This window comes from Myxocyprinus asiaticus, chromosome 30 (genome assembly GCF_019703515.2).
Source record: "Myxocyprinus asiaticus isolate MX2 ecotype Aquarium Trade chromosome 30, UBuf_Myxa_2, whole genome shotgun sequence".
Taxonomy (NCBI): domain Eukaryota; kingdom Metazoa; phylum Chordata; class Actinopteri; order Cypriniformes; family Catostomidae; genus Myxocyprinus; species Myxocyprinus asiaticus.
In genome coordinates, this window is record NC_059373.1 from 33,699,381 (window position 1) to 33,716,634 (window position 17,254).

A 17,254-nucleotide genomic window follows, 5' to 3' on the forward strand; every position below is an offset into this window, starting at 1 on the left:
TTCCTGTCCAGTCAGATTTCTGTTGGTTCCCCGTTCCAGCCCAGCCCATCACTGTGTTGTCGCCCTGGACTGTGTTTGTTTTTCCCCTTCGGGGACATTTTTGTTTGTTTTTGTTATATTGCGAGTCCTCCCATTTCCTCAATCCAAACCTGACACGTTGTAATTAGACAAACAACATTAAGAGTGCTTGTTTACATGCACACACCCCTGGATTAGATGTTCATCAGAATGTTATCATACAGATTAGAAACGTTACAGTTCATGCAGGTCAAAAAAGAAAAAAAAAATCAATGTATGAATGTGTCTTTTACAATAGCACAATCAAACGGTCCTTTTATTTGCAATGCTTAGTGATAAAATGTGTATTCTCTTGTTAAGTCTGTCTTATCGTTCAATGTCGGAGTTCGACAAGGTAGTCTGAAACATACTTCACTAGACTCCAGACTGTACACTAAACCGCTGCCATGACAGGGTACAATGGCTGCAAGCTATTTCAAATCAGTTGCAAAGAGAAAAAACAGGTAACTAGTAGCGTTCACAAAAGGTATGCATCACCCATTACTATTGCTCATACTCAAACTCGGCGTTAAGGATAAAGTCAGTTGTTCACTCTCTGTCAAAGTGTAAACCAAATAATTGAGTGTGAAATAACACCCATTTTGCAACTGGTATGTATTGTAAGAAATGTTGTAGGAAAGTAAGCTCACTGTTAGCTTCTTTTGAGTTGCAGTTTGTGGGATCTGCGTTTTTATTTTACAGAAGCTGTGGGTTTTACTTCCATTTCTGTGCACAACATTTACATGAAGGTATGTGCGTAAATGCAACCCAATGAAAATAATCCTAGCCTGCAATTAGGGCTGCAACTAATGATTATTTTGATAATAGACTAATATAACAATTATTAAAACGATTATTCGACTATTCGGGCGATTATTGCAGCGATTAATCATTAGCTCTTAACGGACTATTCAGCTTGTGCCCCGGGTTAAAAAGTTGTTTTAAACATGCTTACTAACAATAAAGAGGACAAAATCATCTTCTAAAAATCTCTCTAAGTGATATTCACTGAATTAAAAGGGGAAAAATACATTTTATTAAGTTTAATTCAGTAAAAGAAATTCACTGCAAAACAATTCCTATTGTTATCAAGTGTTTTTGTCTTGTTTTCCATTTGAAATTGTCTAAAAATCCTTAAAACAAGATACATTTACTCGAGAAGCAACATAAAAAATTAAGAATTGCTTTCAGAGAACGTATCTTGAATATAAGTGTATTTTTTCACTTGTTTATACGTGCAGAAGACAAAATATTCAAAATCTATTCTCTGAAAGCAAGTCTAAATATCTTATATGCTGCTTCTCAGGTAAATGCATTTTTTTTTTTTTTTATTAGGATTTTTGGATCATTTTAAAATATTTTTATTTTTTATATTATATTCAGCATTCTCAGATAATTATTTTCTTTTGCAGTTTAGCTCCTAAAGTAAATGTACATTGTTTTAAAGGAGTTTAAGATACTTATATTGGAAAACAAGCAAAAACAAATCAAAAGCATATTTTGTTGCAGTGTATAATTGGCTAAGACTACTCTCTCTCACCTTTTTGTATACTTCGATCCATCTTTAACTCACAAAAAACAAACTCTCTCTTATTAATAGAGCTGTGTATCACCGATTTTCTTCATGATAAGATACACAATGCAACACATATGTATTATGATTCGCTACATTGCGAGCCATCGTGTAATAATCTATCTGCAGCAAGCATGCATGCATTTTGCTTAAGTGGAATGGCAACTCCGGCTCCACTTATTCCACAACGAGAGTGCTTCTCTATTTACTTATTTTGTATTTGTATAATTCCCTCATACTTTGCGATCTACATCACCTGAAGCTGTTTGGAAAGTTTAGAGTGCATCTGGACTGTGAACTGTGTAATTCTTCCTCTCCTCAGTCAGATGCGAGCTGCAGTGCTGCTCTCAAACGCCATCATTAGTTTCATATGATCCCATGTTAGGTTAATTGAGATCAAACGACTATTCGACGACAACAAAAAATTGGTTGAAAGTTTTTTAAAAAAAGTTTTTTTTTTTTTCGACATTGTCAATAACGTCGACTAATCGTTTCAGCCCTACCTGCAATGCAGTTTTGGAAATGCATGTTAGGACTGCTTTTTTTTCCATCCACTATAGGACTGCAGTATTTACATATTAAATTATAGGCCAATATCTGACTAAATTCAAAGTGCAAATGACTTGACAAACATTACTTCACATCAGTTGACTTCAAATTTCTTTGTTCTTTCTTATTGGTTCATAACATGGACGACCTGAATGCATTATAAGATCTTAAATCTGTTGTAAAACCATTATAAAACACTGAGTTGAAGGTCAGGAATAAAAATGCGACTGGCATGTAAGCTCACCTGTTGATGGTTGCCTGGTTGGGCTCTTGACCACAGAGTTCAGTGTACCAGTACTTGGCTGTGTTCTGGTTGTAGTCGCCAAACTCAGCTTGGGCGAGAAGGGCGCTGAGCACTTCGGCTTGTTCGGAGCACATCCGCAGATGTCCACGATGAAGATCCTCTTTCACATGCATAAAAAACAGGTGTCTGCAGCACAGAAGAGAAAGACAAAGAAAGTGAGAGAGTATTAGAATGGATGGAGGCAGGTGGCTGGTGGTATTGTGGAACATGAGGGCACTACATGGACGACAGGTGGTACGACTGAAAAGTGAGAGCACTTCGTGTAGACTGGAGCAGGTGACGGGGAACTTGAATTACAAACAAACATCTGTGTTCCATCTAACTAACTTCTGAGTTTTAAATGTAACCTTAAAAAGAAAAGTTTCGATCAGTTTGTTTTCATCAAAATCAATCAATGGGACATAAAAAAGTGCCCATATTTGAAGAACCAACTACAGATGAGCCATAAAAAGATACCAGGCGACGACAATCAAAACATTAAAGAGGAACAGTAAAAACCAGAACTGCCTAACAATCAATTGAAAATAGCATTGGTTGAAGGAAAAGCAGAAATACTGGTTTCCATTACAACTGATGGTCACTTTCACTTTAAAAACAAACATTGGAGAACTTTGTAACTCATGTGTGTTCATGTATGTATGTGTGAAGTGGTTTGACTTTCACTCCCGTCTCACTGACTTGTGTCTCCTATCTAACCCTAGCAGTTGAACATTCCCTAATGCATAACCCTAACAGCATGTTGCCAAACGATAAGCCTGCAGCCTCCCACAACATACAGCATGAACACAGCACTCACCATTCACAGCTGAAAAGGACCGACATAACTCGACAGAAATCCCTAAAGCTGTAATTCAGGAGTGCTTATATGTTTTTGTGAGGATGAGTATCCTTTTAGCCTTCTGTAAGATTGTAAGATTCCAGTGGGTGGAGTGGTGTCAAGTACCATAAAAAAAGCTTTTTCCCTTCACAAGTTTTCATTGATTTATTTATCTTTTTCTATTGATTAACTCTCTATATCTGGATTTTTTATTTTTTTTTTTACCTTAAGAGTCAGGCTACTTCCTGCTCCACTGCAAATGAAGAATACTGTAGACAGATTCCACTGTAATGACAGAGAATGAACAGGTATTTTGCAGATACATAGTGATTTCCTGGTTCAACATTCACTAAATGCTGATTAGAAGATCTAGAGAGAGACCTGCAAAGTCTGGAGTAAACCAAAATATACAAAATCAAAAATAAAACCAAACTACACTAAAAAACACAAATGTAAACACAAAACAACCCCCCCCCCCCCCAAAAAAAAAAAAAAAAGTTAAAAAATTAAAATACATCTTTGTGGGTTTGCGTGTCTGCATCATACTTCACTTCAGGGGAACACACGCACACACTCATCTGCTGCGGTGATTTTCTTTACAGAATTGTCTAACAACTTCACAGGTGACATACTGCCTAAACATCCTTGCTGCTCTCTATTCTTCCTGCAGTGTACAACTTAGACATGGTAATCAGCTCAGGCTGCTTTACATAAATCTGACCCCAAACCCTTATGTCCCCATAATGTCCAACTACACAACACGAATGTCAAATTGAGCATGTCCCCTGAGATTAAGTTTTGAGACCAAACAGGACTGATGTTTTCCCCCAGCATGCCTCTTTCCCCCCAGACAACAGCAGAGCATGGGAACTCTGAAAACAGGCTGGGATATATTCCTGCACGCAGGCGATGGATCTTTACGAAAACAAACACGGGCATATCAGTTCGCACAGTGTTGCCGACAAAACCCCCTACCGCTAAACATTGACTTTGGATGAAAAGAGTGCATTACAAGAATTGCTGGAGTAAAAGATGGAGGTAGATTTATAGGCCAGACAAATAAACAAGACCTGCACTTTGACAAAAGGAGTTTCGCCCAGCCTGACCAGGCACTTCCCTAGTGATATCACATTCATGTGATGAATTACCTGACTTATAACAAAGGCAGCTCATAGGAGACATGGGGAGGGGGCAGGGAAAGGTTACTAGCGGTCAAACAGTAATCTAGGATTGTAGCGTCAATTCAGTCAATACTTGGCTAATCTTAGAAACACGCAGCTGTGCAGTTAGTCACAATCAACAAGCCCTGGCACACTATGTGTGGGTCTAATTAGCTGGTGTGAACATACAACTGAAATAAAACAATTGAACAACAGGAAAGATGACAACTTTTACAATAAATGTCTGCAGTTACAGTGATTTTACCATGCCTAAAAACCCCTTAACCATGGTAAATCACTTCATCTGCCTGTTCAAGTATAAATGTCAATACGTAATTGAATATTTGAAGGAAAAACATCAAATATGCATGGTTAAATACATGTTGTGCAACACATACTGTAAATGTACTGACTGTTTTATGAATTACAAATTTTCAGTTATTACAGATTACAATTTATTCATTTAGGGCTACTGTATAAATCAAACAAGGCACCTGGTATTGCATTATGTCAGCCACAAAGCTCTTGTCTGTGAGCAGACAAAAGCATTTGGTTGTTGTGAAGTCTGGTGTCTTAATACTATAAGATCAGATAAGCAGGGTTTAAGGCGGTCTGGAGGCCACAGGTGTCACCCCACTCTCTCCCTCCATGTCTAAAGATCCTCCACCTGTCAAAACCTACTGGTCCTTTCAGCAAGAAGGGATTGAGGCCTGTGTGAACCCTGAACATCTGCGCATGAGGTCAGGCTTTCATGTTAGAGTTTAAACAGACACCATTCTGTCTGTCGGTATCTTCATCAGCAATGACACAGCTCCTTTCAGGGGCCGCAAACAATAGAAGAGTCAATTTTTCCTATCAGCTCTGCATGTGTGCATGTACGTACACTGCTTATAAAAAGTACACCCCATTTTTTTGCATTTACGGTTTAAAATCATGAGGTTAAGTGAAAGTTTGGCCATACCTCAACAAAGTACTCTATAACTTTAAAGTGAAACTAAGCCAATTACAGACTTAAACTGATGAAATACAACTAAAATAATTGAATGTATTCAGCAGTTTGCTTGGACTATCCTATACTATCCCAGAATTAAACTCTACTCTGCTTTTCAAAGAAAGCATTTTGTGTGATTTCAGAATGAAAATACACTGTCATGTCCTTGCTTAAACACTCCTGACAAAAAGAAACAAATCATCCCTTTGCAGCTGAAATGCTTAGCACTTGATTATGTAACTGGAAGAATTAAATTAGAAACACCTCCACCCTTCAGTTGACATGAAATGGGTTACTGTATGATATGAGAGCTGGAGGGTTTTGTGAAACAGGGCTTTTGAGGCTTTGGCTTCAGATGTGGTGCACTTTCTGCAGAATTTCCTCATGTTTTGGCTAGAAAGTGAATCTTATGACAGGCATTGGGAAAAAAATCTGAAATACTGCACAGAGTTCAAAATTTACAGAATCGTCAAAATCCTTTTATCACCCCATTTTGTGTGTGTGTGTTTTTCAACTTCTGGAAAAACTAAAAAAAATAAAATACAATGTATAAATTGATTTAAAATAATAATAATAAAAAAAGTTACATTTAAATTGAAAATAAAACAAATATTATATAAAATGCTGTTTAACTTAAGCTGATAAAAGTGTTGCTAAGTGATAACGTTCTCTCTCCACTTTACCTTACTGGATTCTGGCCACTATTTTTGCCTGTGCAAATTTGTCCCTTACTAATTGCTTTATCTTCTCAGATACAGGCAAATTCACTGTGTTAGACCCCCAACAAAGAACAAAACATTTCTCTGAAATGAAATGAAGCTTCTGCCCAGAGATGGCAACAACGAGGTCAATCCGCACAGGTCTTTCATTCTTTTCAGGCACCCTTTGAAACAATGTGGTTTCAGAGTTAGTCAAATAACATTGCTCTGAGCCATGCGGCGGGGGTTACTCGCAGTCAACAAACTTTAGTAAACCCTGCTGTCAGTTCCGTGCACCTCAGGTAAACACCTCCTCGCTAAACCAAAAAGTGTTAATCATCATTCGCAAAAATTTGAAAGCAAATGCAGATTAATATTCAACCAACAACTGACATTCAAACAAAGATGTTTTGTTGAGTAAACGCCTCAAGTAAGGGATGTGTTCTGCAAACAGCAATCGCTGTGGGTGAAAAATAAAACTTAAAATTAAAATGTGTGCCCAGACAACACAACCTCATTCCTGAGTGATACATAATCAAAGAGGTGGAGGTTACGATAGTTTATCCACAGAGGTGGTTAAACCTGTTCTGATGCCATAGGGGTGCATGTCATCCTGCTAACCCAGCAAAACAAACACCACTCTCGTGATTTAGCTCACTAAACGACCACCTGATTGAGACAAATAATTCTGTAAAAATGGTAGGAATTAGTTTAGAGAGAATATATATATATATATATTTTATTTTTTTTCTCTTTCATGGATGAGTTGGATCAGATAGTGAAAGAAAAACAGCCAACAAGTACAGGAAAGCAAAGCATGTAAATTTCAGTCCTGTTATGCAATCATTTAAATATAACCTACTCTCACCACGTTTATTAAGCAATATACGTGTTTCCCGGTGCAGAGGCAGTTTAGTCATCAATTAAATAACTGACAAAGAATGTAGTTAGATATATGTATAACTGATGTTTCTGAAGAACTTAAGACTGTTGGAACAGCATACAGTCACCTTTGTATTGGCGAAGGTAATTTTATCCCCATTTTGGCCTTTACGACTATTATTGAGAGAAGAATAAAAAGAAAACAGGAAATGATGGGAAAAAGAAAGGGGAAACTGGATTTGGAACTATTGCGAGCTGAATTCAAATTCATGTTTCTAGCATGAGCACCACAGCTCAATTTCAGAGCATTTTCTGTAACAGCTAGCCCATAGCTCGATCATAATGTAAACTGGTTTTTTTTAATGATACGTACAGCTTAGGAAGGGTCTTGCAAGTCACTTTCCTCAGTGTTTTCCAGAGATGTCCTCCTGCTTTAAGGAGGCAATCATGAGCTTCGAGAGGTTTGTCTCTGCAGTTGTCCGTTCATATTTACGTTGACCCTGAATAACACCCGAGCTCCTGTTCCTGCTGAAAACATCCAGGTCCCTGACTGTGAAAACAACAAGCACTGAGATCATGGAGGCGTGTTTTGCATATTTGGAGGCGTATGGAAAACCAGTGCTTTCACGTATGAGAACAGTGTGAAAGTTTATATTTTTGAATAGGAACCAAGAAGCCAGGGTCACAGTATGTGCGCACAATTTAATCTTTTAAGCATTATTTGCTGCTCTTTCTGAGAGCCTGCTGTTAAATCTGTGAACCGATTAATGTTTAAAAGAGCCATTGTCTTTTTTTAAAGTGTGCTGTACCTCTGACATTGGTGCTGGCCTCTGTGGATCACCAGGATTGAGTCCTGATGTGAATGCTAAACACTCAAGCCCTGCAAAACAATACAGCAGTTTTTGCACAAGCCTGGCACCAACCACATGCAATTACGACCAGCTAGTACATAATCACGGATGTACAACCACTGTAAGGGCTGATGACAAATGTAATTTAGTGAATGCGAATCCAGGTTAAATTGGTAGTGGTTTTTGGAACATGGTAACTTATTTGTTTGGCCATAATTAGGTGCTCCAAGTTGGTAGTCCATCATGGTGTTCACCCAGCCAGGTCATAGATGGTCAGGCTAGTTTTAGAGGGGTTTTGAAAACTCTTTTTTAGCTGGTCAGGCTGATCTAAGCTGGTCTCCCAAACTGAATAAGCTGGTCTGAGCACCTAAAATGTGTTTCAACTGACTAGCCTGACCAGGCTGCTCAACCAGCTAAGACCAGCCAACCAGCTTATGCTAGTTTTATCCAATTTTTTGAAGTATAGGTCTCTGCGGAACAATAATGGGCATTTCCCAATCAGTGGGCATTTTCAAACCAGGTTGGGCATTTCTCAACTATCCAATAAAAGTAGGGAATCTCCATGTAGTAAGCAAATAGTGTAAAGCAGTTGAAAAATGCCCACCCTGGTTTGAAAACACCCACCGATTGGGAAACCGCCACTTTTGTAAAAAAAAAAAAATCAATCATATTTGAGTTAAGCACTACCTGATTTGTTATGTTTAGGTTAGGGGAAGTGTTAGGGTTGGGTTATAGTTTCTCTGACCAATGAGGTAGTGCTTTCATGATAAATACAAATTCATCTTGCCTTGCTATTCAACATTTTGGAAATTCGCCACCAGGATGGGTCCATGAGGCACACCAAGTTAGCACTGCGCTGTCTACACAGCCGTTTTAGACAGCATTTTAGAATGCAGTCGGAAAACACTCGGCTTGACACAAGTGTGAATATCACATCTGTTTTCTCATGCTGAAAATAGAGCAGGGCAGATTAAGAGATGCCATTCAGGTTGTGGGAATATTTGATTTTATTTATTTTTTTACACATGGTGAGAGGAAGCGTATGAGTGTTTGTGGTCAGGAGAAAGGGTGGGGCTGCTCTGCTCTCAGAATTAAGCCCTCAAGGCCAGTGGTTATCTTTAAACTATGCCTCGTTTAAGGATTTTATCCAGTCTGTAATTAAAACTTTTGATATCCAGGGACTGTAAAGCAACCATGTCTGCCAAGTCCCTTTTCATACTAGTACATACTGTATTTCTTCCATCTGGCAATCCTCCACCAGCACTCTGCACAGAGAAGTATAAGGATCTATTTTTGGAAGATGCACTTAGTTTAATGAACATAAGGGACTGTCATAATAATGGACTACAGAAGATAGTTTTTCATTCAGCCTGCTCCTGGTCTTATATAAAGCAGCTTGCCTGCATTCAGAGGCCTGTACACAGTTTAGTGCATCTTACATAATAAGAGCAGACAGAGATAGAAAGGAACTGGAGAGAGAGAGAGAGAGTGAAAGGCTGAACAGAGTTCCGGCCCTGGACAGTAGGGGAATCCAACAAGGCTCAGTGCTCGGCCCTCTCTCGTTTCAACATTTCCAACTTGGGCAACTCTCAAGGCACACAGGATTTTTGCTTTTTTGTATTAGGCTACCACAATGGTATACATGTTGCTGGTCTTATTGTGCAAAATGTATAAGTCTATGTTATTCCAAAGGGGGGGGAGTCTCTACACAATATTTAAATCAAAATGTAATAAATTGTTGCTGACGTCACAATATCCTCTTATTTTAAAACCCCTCTCCTTAAACCACATGGTTTCTATTCTGACATGAAACACACTTTTTATGATCCAATCAATTCCGATGGATAAAAGGCCCAATATCTATCTATCATATATATATATATATATATATATATATATATAAAATCTCTATCTATCTATCTATCTACATTTATTTATTTTCACACTAAATATGACGTTTCACTTGGAAATGCATTTTTACGAAAGTAAAATTTGTTAAAGGCTTTTTGACTATAACAAAAACAAAACACTTGCTCACACGCACGCACACATACATACAATAATCTTGGGATTACCATCTGACATCAACACTGAACTATAATACTGTCTGTCACAGTATATTTTTGACCATGACAGACGAGGCCCAATCAGCCCCTCTCACGCTTGGAACAGTATGTTCCTGACGCGCATGTGCGTATGCTACTGCCCTCTCTTTCAGACATTAATCAGAGTGTTTGGTCCTCTGGAACAGTTTTATGGGGACTCCAGTTTCCCTAAGGCTGAAAGATGTTGAGACATTTCCAGAGCTTACATCAAACTGAGCAGAAGTTCCAGACAGAATGCGCATACAGAGAATGACAGACCTGATGTGCATGCACGATTCCACTTAAAACATTCGCTGTGGGGAAAACTAAGTGGATGTGTTTGTATAAGCATGTAGTGAATACATGCTAGAGCTCAAGAGCTCAATCGCGGTCGATGCAATGCATATTGGCACATATGTAGTGAATACATGCCAGAGCTCACGTGCGGTCGATGCGATGCATATTGGCACACAGTGTCAAAGTAGGGCAGTGGTCATTGCACAAAGAAGGTTAGAGAACATGACCCTAGTGGCTGGAAGCCGGGGCACATTATGTGTGCGCACACACACACACACACACACACACACGACAACAGTGCCAGAGGGGGAACAATGGGCTATTTTCATGGGACAGCAGCCTGTGTTACACTCAGAAATGCCAGGCAGCCGTCTAATAATCTGCCATGTGCGTCACTTCCTTGATTTAGTCCAACAACATTCCTCTATCAATCACAAAGATAAATACAAAGAGAAACTATGTGAAAGTGTGTTTGTGAAGGTAAAGACAGAAGCTCAGAATAGCATACTACTATGCTGCTCTTTCGACAAAGTATACTTCGGTTTTCCATGCACATTGCGTGACACAAATTTCATCATCAGCACAGTTTTCATGGACTGTCCGCGTGCAGCCTAGTTTTTTTTAGATACGCGGATAGTCCGCATTTTTGCACGTCATCAGCACGTGCCTGTAGTTGACTTTACTAAAGAGTATAACAAAAGCAGTAATGCGCATATGTCGAACGCGTTCGTATGGCCGCATAAACTTTGAAAGGCTTGAGCACTTGACAGAATGGCACTCAGAAAAAAACTAAATACAGTTGGAAGTCAGAAGTTTACATACACATTTGCCAAATACATTTAAACTCAGTTTTTCACAATTCCTAACATTTAATTACAGTAAACATTCCCTGTCTTAGGTCAGTTAGGATCACTATTTTAAGAATGTGAAATGTCAGAATAATAGTAGAGAGAATTATTTATTTCAGCTTTTATTTATTTCATCACATTCCCAGTGGGTCAGAAGTTTACATACACTTTAGTATTTGGTAGCATTGCCTTTACATTTTTTAACTTGGGTCAAATGTTTTGGGTAGCCTTCCACAAGCTTCTCACAATAAGCTGCTGGAATTTTGGCCCATTCCTCCAGACAGAACTGGTCAGGTTTGTAGGCCTCCTTGCTCGCACACGCTTTTTCATTTCTGCCCACAAATTTTCTATCGGATTGAGGTCAAGGCTTTGTGTTGGCCACTCCAATACCTTGCCTTTGTTGTCCTTGAGCCATTTTGCCACAACTTTGGAGGTATGCTTGGGGTCACGGTCCATTTGGAAGACCCATTTGCGACCGAGTTTTAACTTCCTGGCTGATGTCTTGAGATGTTGCTTCAATATATCCACATAATTTTCTTCCTCATGATTCCATCTATTTTGTGAAGTGCACCAGTCCCTCCTGCAGCACCCCACAACATGATGCTGCCACCCCCATGCTTCACGGCTGGGATGGTGTTCTTCGGCTTGCAAGTCTCATCCTTTTTCCTCCAAACATAACAATGGTCATTATGGCCAAACAGTTCAGTTTTTGTTTCATTAGACCATAGGACATTTCTCCAAAAAGTAAGATCTTTGTCCCCATGTGCACTTGCAAACTGCAGTCTGGCTTTATGGTGGTTTTGGAGCAGTGGCTTCTTCCTTGCTGAGCAGCCTTTCAGGTTATGTTGATACAGGACTTATTTTACTGTGGATATAGATACTTGTCTACCTGTTTCCTCCAGCATCTTCACAAGGTCCTTTGCTGTTGTTCTGGGATTGATTTGCACTTTTTGCACCAAACTATGTTCATCTCTAGGAGACAGAATGAGTCTCCTTCCTGAGCGGTATGATGGCTGTGTGGTCCCATGGTGTTTATACTTGCGTACTATAGTTTTTACAGATGAACATGGTACCTTCAGGCATTTGGAAACTCCCAAGGAGGAACCAGACTTGTGGAGGTCCACAATGTATTTTTTTTTTTTTTAGGTCTTGGCTGATTTCTATTGATTTTCCCATGATGTCAAGCAAAGAGGCAATGAGTTTGAATGTAGGCCTTAAAATACATCCACATGTACACCTCCAATTCAGTACACCTCCTATCAGAAGCTAATTAGCTAATTGTATAAAGTCTTGACATCATTTTCTGGAATTTTCCAAGCTGCTGAAAGGCACAGTTGGCTTAGTGTATGTAAACTTCTGACCCACTGGAATTGTGAAATAGTCAAACAGTTAAACAATCTGTCTGTAAACAATTGTTGGAACAATTACTCGTGTCATGCACAAAGTAGATGTCCTAAACGACTTGCCAAAATTATAGTTTGCTAATATGAAATCTGTGGAGTGGTTACAAAAATTAGGTTTAATGACTTCAACCAAAGTGTATGTAAACTTCTGACTTCAAGTGTATACCATGGCCTTTATTATTTGTAGTGCTTCTACAATCTGCAGTGAATAGCAGGTTTGTGGACAACATGTAGTTTAACAATTAGTGGTATGCATGACCTGCTACATTTGCTAAAATGTTTAGTATACAACAGAGCACACTGCTTGGAATACTGTATCCCACAATGCAATGCGCTCAACGTTAATTTCAACAATCTTGGACAAAAACTGAAAAACAACTTTTTATTTCTGAGCTATATGGACGTTGCTCAAATTCTTGGAATGAGTTCACGTAACAATGTAAATTATTACTCTTTGAAATGTATGTAGCATAATGTGTACAGCTTCAAAAAACAATTAAAAAAAAAATGGTAGCCTGAATTCAGTGTATAATATACAGTATTCAGTAATCAACACGCTAGTATTAAGTTCCGAACATGGATTAAAATGCAAATAACGTTACATTTCTGAGATAAAAATGGATATCGCTTGCAGAATTAAAAATGCATAGATGAGGTCACATGACAAAGGTAATGAGGTCATGTGACACAGTAGCATCCTACTGTTTGAAATGTTTATTACATACTGCGTATCATTTGAAAGGGCTGGGTATCACCAACCACCTCACAATTTATGCATCACAATACACATTTCATGATTCAATATATAGTTATGAATCACATCATAACTGGATAACTAAAACAGCATTTTATTAACCTACATCATTATTGAACTGTTGGACATGAACACACAAATAGATTTAAAAAAAATATAAATATCGACAGAGGGATCTAAAGCATCAATACAATACCATAATAAAAAGTAATGCAACATACAATATATGATTGTATCAGCACTTCCCAATTGTTTGATTTACATTTCTAAAAAAATACTAGGCAATATTCAGTGTACACAGTGCCGTATGCAGTAAGCAGAATGCTAGTACTCCATTCCGAACGGCCACTGTGCCCCAAGTGCCAGAATCTATCAGTCTTCATTGTCATTCAAACACTGAATCTCAGTCTGATCAGTGCTTTGCTGTCGTGTGGATGTCAGCTGAGAAACAAAAGTCTCAACCGCCGCCATCTCAAATTTACCCAACTCGTCAGCTTTCACTCACTGTAAGCTGTTTTCATGGCCATTTGGAAACCCATTCAGGCTGCCATAACAGCTTGAATGATCTTACATGTGGCATTTCTGAGGGAGCCACGTCCCTCCACCCTGCATCAAGAATATGTCAGTGTCAGTGACCCCCACTAATCTCCCTCAGGTCACCGGAAGACCAAGTAACTGCCCTCTAAATGCAAAAAAGTGGCTTCGGAATCAAAAATCCTCACAAAAGAGAATGTACAGGAAATGGAAGCAAGTGTACATGCACATGCTACCCTGCCAGAGTCATTCTGCCAAGAGGCCGCATGGCTGTGGGAATGCCTGCAGAAGTTGGCAAAATAACGGGTTTCAGTTTAATGAAAAGAACCCAGCTGAGCTTAGAGCGCATGGAACATTGGACTCCAAAATGGGTCGAATATCAAATAACAGCAGCAGCAGATACAGGTGGTGTAGAGAGTTCCCTGTAGGGGTGGGAACCTTGAGCACTTTGATTCAGGAAATCACGATCCGATTCCAAATCTCTTCTAAATGCATCTATTTTAAGCAATAGCACAGGGAAAATAAATCTTGGGCAATTCAGAATTCCAATCATGAATGTGCGTATTGATCCAGATTAATTAAAGAAAAAATTGTGACATCCGTGAATCAATTTTCCCCCAACCCCTGTTCACATACGGTTTAAAGTTGTAAAGTGCAAGTAAACTCACTCCACTGGAAAGCAAAGCCATGCACAATCTGATGCTAATGAACTATGTATGAGCAGGTCATGGAAGACTCTATTTATAACATCAAAGGAGAGAGAGTGGAAAAACACAAGTCAGAGGAAAATACTTAACACCTGTTTCTGCTTCTTTGTCAGACAAAAACAGACATTTCTGGGACCAACATCCTGACAGAAAGCAGAGTTCATTAACATAACAAGCATTGTAACTGCCCAGTCAAATGATCATCAGTGGCAGTTTTTGAAGTTGGCTGCTCCAGTGCAGGAACAAGCGTCTTATGCTAGGGATGGCACCGATATGACACCTGGATTGGTATTGGGTCTGATACTGATGTTTTTACCCGGATCGGGTATCGGATTTGGATCGGGCTTGTCAGACCGATACCACATGTTGATCATTGACGTTACTGTCAAGCTCAAATAATGACATAAATAACCTTCAAATCACCATTAAAAAGTAGTCCATATATTCGTGCATTTTATTCAGGCTCTTACAGTCATCCAAAAGCTTTGAGAATTGCAAAAGGATGTGTTTAATAATAAATATACAGTCAGCATGCACAACTAAGTCTCTGGCACCACACTTTATTGAACAAGCGTCGCTCTGCCGACACACACACACAAACATACGCAGAGGCCCGTGATGCACTGCTCAGCGCAATATGTGGTCGCACTACACAAACTCCATTTCAGATGTAGATGATCAATAGTTCAGTCCACCTATAACATGCATTGAGAATGGCACCGGACAAGCATTTTACCAGATTTTGAATGAGAAGCGTATTACACTACCGTGAATTAGCCTACAAACAAACACTCAAACATAGACTTCCTGGAGCACTCAGTGCCGGACTTTCAAAATAAAAGCCTACAACTGAAATGTATTACAAATGTATCATAAAATAATAATTATTATTATTACAAATTACAATAAAATCAAATTGGGTTCCAAAAATTACTGTGTGATTGAAAAGTGGATTGATATACTCATAAAACTCAAATAAAATAAAATAAATTAAATAAATGAGAGAGAGAGAGAGAGAGAGAGAGAGAGAGAGAGCGAGATCTGAAACCATTTACAAGTCCAGATACAAGTTAAAATGTGTAACGAGAACACATTTTATCTGCTGAAGACTTTCACTGGAGTTACTCTTATTTTTGCTGCTGCATCCTGCAGACTAGTTAAACAAAGTTTGCACATGCTCTTATGTAACTGTTTTTTGTTTTCCTATTTTATAATGAAATAAAGTATTGTTAGAGGTTTTTGTTTCTTTACACAAAAAGTACTCCCAATCAGTTCCACACAGTGAATTATAGATGTTCTAAACTCATTAAGAAAAAAACAACACTGGTATCGGAATAGGCCGATACTGATAGTTCAGGTATCGGAAAAGAAAAGAAAAAATCAGAATCAGAATCAGCTTTATTGCAAAGTGTGCTCACGAACACAAGGACATTTTTTTTGAGACCGGAGAAATAAGCAAGTGCACACAGGACATTACAGTGAGACAGAATATAAAACAAGGTAAGAGTATTAATAGACATACAAAAAATAGGACATATAACATAGAATGGCGTATGTACGTATGCAATTGGTAATATATGAGCAAGGTAGGGGTATGTAGAGTTATTGAATTAAATAAGTGAATTTACGTATGTACATGAGATATTTATTTACATTATTGCACTATGGGGAGTCTTGAAGGCAGTTTAATTGTGTTCATGGGGGGTTCCTCCTGAAGTCCACTAGCCAAGTCCCACTAGCTGCTGCCTATGTCAGAAAGCTGCCGATCCACCGACAGATTGTTGCTGGCATGGAGAGCTGGGTCAGTTTGGTTAAGAGAAGATCAGGCATGATGGCATTGAAGGCTGAATTGAAGTCTACAAATAGGATCCTTGCATAAGTCCCAGGTTTGTCAAGGTGTTGCTGGACATAATGTGGTCCCATGTTGACAGTATCATCCACAGACCTGTTTGCTCGGTAAGCAAACTGAAGGGGGTCTAGCAGGGGTCCAGTGATGTCCTTCAGGTAGGCCAAAACCAGTCTCTCAAATGACTTCATGACCACAGATGTGACATTGACAGGGGATGGGTGTGAGACTGGGTTTTTCAAACCTGCAGTAAAACACATTCAGTTCATCAGCCATTTGATTCTCTACAGAGCGAGGGGGAGGTGTCTTATACGTGGTAATGCTTTTCAGGCCTTTCCACACAGATGCAGGCTCGTTGGCTGGCAATTCACTGGTTTTTTCAGCTTTTCAGAGTAGCTTCTTTTAGCCACTCTGATTTCCTTAGTCAGTGTGTTTCTGGCCTGGTTGTACAAGATTTTATCCCCACTGCTGTAAGCATCCTCTTTGGCATGACAAAGCTGTCTGAGTCTTCCTGTAAACCATGGTTTATCATTATTAAATGATAAAAATGTCCAAGTAGGGATGCATATATTCTCACAGAAACTAATATATGATGTGACAGTATCTGTGAGCTCGTCCAGGTCTGTGGCTGCAGCTTCAAAAACACTCCAATCAGTGCAGTCAAAGCAGGCTTGTAGTTTCAGCTCTGCTTCATTAGTCTATCTCTTTACAGTCCTTACAACAGGCTTAGCTGATTTTAGTTTTGAAATGTTTTGGAAATTCTGCTTGTAAGGTTGGGAGAAGATGAACCAAACAGTGATCAGAGAGTCCTAAAGCTGCATGTGGGACAGAGTGATATGCATCCTTTACAGTGGGGTAGCAGTGGTCCAGTATATTTCTGGACCAGTAAATTTGGTATC

General features: G+C 39.0%; 1 protein-coding gene across 1 annotated transcript in view; it reads right to left on the minus strand.

The window, feature by feature from the left end:
- LOC127420914 (E3 ubiquitin-protein ligase MYLIP-A-like) overlaps positions 1-17,254 on the minus strand; it is a 30,772-nt gene that overhangs the window by 8,441 nt on the left and 5,077 nt on the right. The window contains exon 3 of the mRNA XM_051663523.1: positions 2,424-2,609. Coding sequence (XP_051519483.1) covers positions 2,424-2,609 — 186 coding nt within the window. The remainder of the gene's footprint in view (positions 1-2,423; positions 2,610-17,254) is intronic.